The sequence below is a fragment of the Grammomys surdaster genome, unplaced genomic scaffold (assembly GCF_004785775.1).
Source record: "Grammomys surdaster isolate TR1022 unplaced genomic scaffold, NIH_TR_1.0 126178, whole genome shotgun sequence".
Lineage (NCBI taxonomy): Eukaryota > Metazoa > Chordata > Mammalia > Rodentia > Muridae > Grammomys > Grammomys surdaster.
Genome location: NW_021620984.1, coordinates 9,166,459 through 9,173,710, shown reverse-complemented (window position 1 = coordinate 9,173,710; position 7,252 = coordinate 9,166,459). Strand labels below are relative to the sequence as shown.

At 42.2% G+C, this 7,252-nt stretch overlaps 1 protein-coding gene across 2 annotated transcripts in view; it reads right to left on the bottom strand.

The window, feature by feature from the left end:
• The window catches only part of F11 (coagulation factor XI), a 32,139-nt gene that overhangs the window by 16,366 nt on the left and 8,521 nt on the right, over positions 1–7,252 (bottom strand). The window contains exons 4-10 of one of the 2 annotated variants that reach the window (XM_028757646.1): positions 6,766–6,872; positions 5,752–5,911; positions 1,964–2,073; positions 1,101–1,260; positions 602–711; positions 335–497; positions 145–251 (exon numbers count right to left, since the gene is read on the bottom strand). In XM_028757646.1, the coding sequence (XP_028613479.1) occupies positions 145–251; positions 335–497; positions 602–711; positions 1,101–1,260; positions 1,964–2,073; positions 5,752–5,911; positions 6,766–6,872 (917 nt within the window). Of the gene's footprint in view, positions 1–144; positions 252–334; positions 498–601; positions 712–1,100; positions 1,261–1,963; positions 2,074–5,751; positions 5,912–6,765; positions 6,878–7,252 lie in introns of both variants that reach the window. The other variant, XM_028757647.1, reaches the window with a different exon arrangement.

Below are 7,252 nucleotides of genomic sequence, written 5' to 3'. Positions count from 1 at the left end.
ATATATATATATATATATATATATATATATATATATATATGCTTGTGCTGCTGTTTCTGCCACTCTGTGGTTGTTGTGGATTAGCCTCATGTTGACACATGGCTTTGACTATTCCCCTTCAGTTGTATTTTTTCAAGCACTCACCATTATCCATTTTGCATAGCCTCAGTGTATATCCAGAGATGCCTCCCTTCCCATGAAGTATTCTAGTTGGAGATCCATTTGAAGAAAGCTTTAAGTAGCATCTGCCCCTATGGTTGAAAACAAAACCGTGTAAGCAAAACACAATCTACAAGGACATGCTCCAAGCGCGTCTGCCTAATGCTTGCCTTACTTTCTCTCATTGCAAGATCCTCGAGATGGATAATAGGTAAAGAACTGGCAGCGGACAGCATTGGTGCACATTTTCTGGCAGGCTTCTTGGCCTTTCACATCGACGATGTCCAGTTCTTCTCCCAAGAAATCAGTGTCGTTGTAAAAGGATGGATGGCAGAATACTAGACAACAGAGCACATTCCAGGTTTGAGGTATGTAGCCTTCACAGCCACCTGGCCCCTCAGGACTGCGGAGCTCGAGGAGAGGGCAAGCCTTCAGTGTTTACCTGGGACGCTGTGCCTGCAGTGCTGGAGACTGAACCCAGAAAAGGCGTTGCTCTTTGTAATGCGTGTGCTTGGTAATCCACTTTCAGATGTTTTAAGGAGACAAAGATGTCTAAAGGACCAGATTGTGGGAGGGGTATGAATAAATCATATAAAATTTATCAAAGAGAAAGACCACTTGTTACAGTAAGTATGGAAAGTAAAGGTAACTCTGAGAAGCCTTTAATAGGAACTTCATCCCTGACACCGCTTCTCCAATCACCAAGTCACGGTCTGTAAATTGTCACTAAGATCTCTTCAAAACACTTTTGAAACTTGCCCTGTTGTCAGTGGTCCCAGAGTCTTTCCTCCTGTTGATGCTGCCCCTTTCAACAGTTCAAACCTATCTCAAAGAGTCCAGAAGTCCCTTGTTATTTATATGTCTCCTATCTTGATTATGCAGCAGGTTTTATTGGCTGTCTTTATAAAGAGACCAAATGACCCTTAGTGGCAACTCCTTACCTCTGAGATTCTTTTGGCCATGCTTGGGAAAAGAATGTAAAAAACAAACAAGTCGGGTGATGCGTGCAAATTCGACGACAGACAAAAGCATCTGGGGCCAACACGCTGTCAATGTTAAGGTCTGTAAGCACCGTGTTCTGGAAAATGTCCCTAATACAAGCTGTATGTAACAGAAGAAATGTGTTAGGAAGGCGGGGCACCAGCAACACCACAGACAGCCCAGGCAGTGTTTGCAAATTGTATTACAAATGGAAAGTTCATCAGAAGACCTTTATTTTTGTTCTTGTTGTCGTTGTTTATAAAAAAAAAATGAAATTTAAGAAATCTTTTCTAAGACATAATGAACTGTATCACTACCGGAGCCAAACCCTTGAAATTACCTGTTGCTCTAAGAGAACCTCATGAAATTACCTGCTGTTCTAGAAAAACCTAGTCAGTTAAAGTACAAGGTTAAGAAAGGACGGTGTTCACTATCTCAGATCCCAGGAAATCAAAGTACGTCTGGTATTTCCTGAGAGCCGGGACAGTGGGATGGTCTTAGACAATGAGTATTCAGTAGTGGGATAGCCCTAAGCAATGACCCTTGCCTAAACTTCCCATTTTGCTGAGTCTTTATAACCAGCCGCCTGAAATTAAAGTTAGAGAACTTGATCAGAACCCTAGACTTGCTCTCCTCCTTTGTGTCTCTTGTCCCTTCATTCTTTCGCCCCCTTCCCTAGCGTCTTGTCGAATCCCCCACTGATGAAGACGAGGTTACTGGATTCGCTTTATGAGTGAGCATCAACTGTTTTAAAATCAGACCCGTTGTACACGTGTCCGGGCTTAATGGCACCAGTATCTCATCGAGAAAAAATGATAGTTACCCAAGTTCGAAAGTCCACAGGACTTCAGCGAAAATCCAGATACCACATTATTAAGTTTCGTTATCGTGGTTGGCATCCCCGTTTGGGTGTACTTCAAAAGACACATTTTACTGAATAAAAACAAAAACGGAAAAATATTACTCTTTCCGAGTATATAAAAGCATGAGAGGATAGGAAGTTACCGTCAGTGGGGGAATGACCATAACCACAGAGGAATTGCCCGGAAGAGTGTTCACCTGCAGAGCTAGTCAGCCTCTTGAATCCTAGCCTCTCTTCTCACCACAGGGTGGCCCTGAAGACTCAGGAACAATGTTATCCATCCGTAAATGGACAACACAGGAAGCTGATGTCACTGTGTGAGGGGACTGTGAGAATGGCTTCCCTTCAGCCCTCCAAATATGCTTTTGTGTAAACCCTAGGAACATTTTCCTGGCCTGTGGTTCTAATTCTGTTAAGTCTAAGACATAAAATTTGTCCTCTGAGGGGAAATAAAGAGAAGCCATAGAAGGCTGCTTCTCATTTTTTTTTATTACTCATTTTTTTGTAATCCTTTTTTATTGGATAATTTATTTACATTTCAGATGTGATCCCCTTTCCCGTTCCCTCACCTACCCAGGAACCCCCTATCCCATCCCCCCTCCTCCTGCTTCTATGAGGATGTACCCCCACCCATCCACCCGCCCACTCCCATCTCCCCACCCACGAATTCCCCCACGCTGGAGCATCCAGCCTTCACTGGAACAAGGACTTCCTCTCCCACCTATGCCCGACAAGGCTATCCTCCCCTTCATATACATCTGGAGCCATGGGTCCCTTCCTATGTGCTCCCAGGCTGGTGGTTTAGACCCTGGGAGCTCTGGTTGGTTGGTATTGTTGCTGTCCTCATGGGGCCACAAACCCTTTCAGCTCCTTCAGTCTTCTCTGTAACTCCTCCATTGGGAACCTCATGATCAGTTCAATGGTTAGCTGTGAGCATCCACCTCTGAATATGTCAGATTCTGACAGACCTCTAAGGAGACACCTATATCAGGCTTCTGTCAGCATGCACTTCCTGACATCCACATCAGTGTCTGCCTTTGGTGACTGCATATGGGATGGATACCCAAGTAGAACCGTCTCCAGATGACCCCCTCCTTCACTTTCTGTCCCACACGTTGTCTCCATATTTGCTCCCATGAGTATTTTGCTACTCCTTCTAAGAAGGACCGAAGCACCCACACTTGGTCTTCCTTCTTCATGAGCTTCATGTGGTCTATGAGTTGCATCTTGGGTTTTGCAAGCTTTTGGGCTAATATCCAATTACCAGTGAGTGCATACCATGTGTGTTCTTTTGTGATCGGGTTACCTCACTCAGGATGATATTTTCTAGTTCCATCCATTTGCCTAACAATTTCTCAAATTCATTGTTTTTAATAGCTGAGTAATATTCCATTGTGTAAATGTACCACATTTTCTGTATCCATTCCCCTATTGAAGGACATCTGAGTTCTTTCCAGCTTCTGGATATTATAAATAAGGCTTCTATGAACATAGTGGAGCATATATCCTTGTTATATGTTAGAGCGTCTTCTGGGTATATGCCCAGGAGTGATATAGCTGAGTCCTCAAGTAATACTATGTCCAATTTTCTGAGGAACCGCCAGACTGATTTCCAGAGTGATTGTACCAGATTGCAATTCCACCAACAATGGAGAAGTGTTCCTCTTTCTCCACATCCTTGCCAGCATCTTCTGTCACCTGAGTTTTTGATTTTAGCTATTCTGACTGGTGTGAGATAGAACCTCAGGGTTGTTTTGATTTGCATTTCCTTAATGACTAAGGATGTTGAACATTTCTTTAGGTGCTTCTCAGCCATTCGAGTTTCCTCTGTTGAGAATTTTTTGTTTAGCTCTGTACCCCATTTTTAATAGGGTTATTTGATTGTCTGGTGTCTAATTTCTTAAGTTCTTTGTATATATTGGATATTAGCCCTTTATTGGATGTAGGATTGATAAAGATCTTTTCCCAATCTGTTGGTTGCCATTTTGTCCTATTGACAGCGTCCTTTGCCTTACAGAAGGTTTGTAGTTTATGAGATCCCATTTGTCAATTCTTGATCTTAGAGCATAAGCCATTGGTGTTCTGTTCAGGAACTTTTCCCCTGTGTCCAGGTATTCGAGGCTCTTCCCCACCTTCTCTTCTGTTAGTTTCAGTGTATCTGGTTTTATGTGGGGGGCCTTGATCCACCTGGACTTGAGCTTTGTACAAGGAGATAAGAATGGATCGATTTGCATTCTTCTACATGTTGTCCTCCAGTTGAACCAGCACCATTTGTTGATATTACTCATTTTAAAACACATCTTTAAAGCTTTGCTTCCCGTTCATTTCTTTTTCAGAATTATGGAAAGTGAAGAAGTATGAACAATCCATGTTAAAATCCAACTATCACATAACTGTTGTTTACTGTGGGAATCTAGATAGTGTCAGATTCCTAAATCTAAAAATGAACCTTGGGAGATGGAGAGCTGGCTCTTCTGGCCTACATAGTTATCTGCACACATGTGCATCTAAACACACAGGCACGCACATACATAAACACACACACACCTGCACACACACATAAAACTAACATATTTTTAAAAGAACAAGTCATATGTTTTTGTAACAAAACTTTAAATCTGAAAATGCAGATTTAGTCATTCACTCTCAGTCATATATTTTTATATAACAGATTTCTTCCTGGGAGAGTTCAAAAATCCCACATCAAACAGGATAAAACTTTGCACATTGGTTTCAATTACTTCTTCTTAGTTAAGGAACAGAGCTGTATATCTAGGTAGACAGAGAAACAAACTTTAAGTTTTGATTCTTTTTAGGTCAGGACATTTGTTAGACTGGGAAGAGCATTTCGGATCAAACCAGAGCTCTCAGAGCCACAAATGTAAAAATGTAATGCCTTTTGTAGTTAGGATACTGGGTAAGCTTACAGTGTCATTGAAACACAGAATCTCTGAGGCTGCACTATATGTGTTGTGTATGGTGTGTGGGGTTTGTGGGGTGTGTATGGTGTGTGGGGTGTGTGGGGTGTGTGGGTACGCAAGCAAGCATGACTAGGAAGTCCAAGGGAGGATTTTAGAGTTCCTGCCCTATTACCCCCTACCTTTTCCCCTCCAGACAGGATCTTTCCTTAAGCCTGGAGCTAGAGAGAGTGGTCTTGTCGGGCATCAGTGGGAGGAGAGGCCTTTGGTCCTGGATGCCCCAGTGTAGGGGAATGCCAGGGTGGGGAGGCTGGAATGGTGAGTGTGGGTGGGGGAACATCCTCATAGAAGCAGGGTAGAGGGGATGGGATATGGGGAATTCCAGGGGGTGGGGGGCTGTGGAACTGGGAAAGGGGATAACATTTGAAATGTAAATAAAGAAAATATCTTTTAAAAAAGCCTGGAGCTAAGCAGTGAGTCCCAAGCATCCTTGATCCTCCCATGCCCTAAGCACTGGGGTTAAAGACAGGCACAGACACATCTGGCTTTTACGTGCCTGCTGGGATCCAATCTCAGGGTCCTCATGCTTGAAGAAGCAGTGTGTTTACACACTGAGCAGTCTTCCAGCTCTGAAATTTGAATATGACTTAAATGCATGTTAATTAGACATGCTATGACCTTTTCATGACAAAACAGTGATTGCTATTATGCAAATATCTTGGGGTTAAAAAAATGAGTTTAGGCTTCATGTTGATGAAAATACCTAAGGAACCAGTGGTTTTCTTTCCCAGGGCAGGCTTATATCCAGGGGCTCCGACTCCGCTCACTCACCGATGGTCCACACTGGGAAAATGCCCTGTTGCATATGTGAAAAACTGGCAATGGACATCGTTTGTGCATCTCTCCTGGCATTCTCGAGCGTTCTTCACAACAGAACTGTTATAGTTCATGCCCTTCATGTCTAGGTTCACGTACACATCTTTGCTGCAAGCTGGAAAAAAAAGGCAGAGAATCTAAGCATCACCAGAAGCCCGGGGCAACCACAGTAGCTGCCTTGACTGCCCACTTCTCGCCCACTCTCCCGTGTAAATTCTTTGGTTTGTTTCACTCGGCCTAATTCCCACTTCCACCAGGAAGCCGATGTGCCTCTTACACTGGAGCAGCTTTAAGCTTGTACATTTGAGCCTGGAGAGGGGGCTCAGCAATTAAAACCACTGGCTGCTCTTCCAGAAGACCTGAGCCCAATTCCGAGCACCATCATCACAGGCAGCCCACAACTGTCTGTAACTCCAGTTCCAGGGGATCTGCTATGTTCACACAAGACACATGGAGGCAAAACACCAATGTATATAAAATAACATAAAATAAAATAATAAAAATAAATAAATATTTTTTTAAATCAAAGATTGTGAATTTGCATTTTGACTTTCTGACCTCGTGCCTAAACTGCACTGACCAATTAAATGGTTTACTCCTTATCTTATTGAAAAGTGCCCGTTTCACTATTTAAAAATGGACCACTTTAATCTGCATTTTCTTCTTTTGATTTGAATTAGCATTTATAATAAGGGCTTTTGCACGCAGTTCTAGACTGGGAAGGAAAAATAATAAGAACCGAGGTGGTGTCATGCTTTTATGAGGCTAAGAAATGTTAGTGAATGACAGTGTGCTTATGGGGAGAGGAAAGAGGACAACCATGTCCTCTACTTAGGAAGATGGCCCCTTAGTAGGAGGTTTAGTCCTCAGTGGTAGTATTTTATTTTAGAGACAGAAAACTGTATCTGAAACAATTACATGTCTATAGTATAATGGCTAGTATTTATTGTATTGGATAAGGAATCTTACCACTTAATTGATGAGAGCATTGTTTGAAGGAATATCCAGAAATAGCTCCTGTCATGTTTACCATCGGCAATGTTTCTGTGAAACTTTCCTTCAGGATGCAGGCAAACCTGTTCTTTTTAAATGAAATAAAATAAAATAAAACAAAAATAACATTATTCAACGGGAATTCATGCTCTCAAAGAGTGGATCCTAAGGTCAAAGAGAAGGAGACAAACGACTGGGTTTCCTTCCAAAACAAATGTTTAATTAGCAAGATTTGACTTTGCCTTTTATTACAACATCCCTACATCTAAAAGAACACATATGACCCTCCTTTCCAACAGGACATGAACAGGAATGGACTCTGACCTATTGCTAAAATGTTGCTTAAAATCTACCATTTTTGTGTTTTCCTTGAGACAGAAATGGTTTTCTATTTTTTACATGGCTACATTTTAAAGTCTCTCTCTCTCTCTCTCTCTCTCTCTCTCTCTCTCTCTCTCTCTCT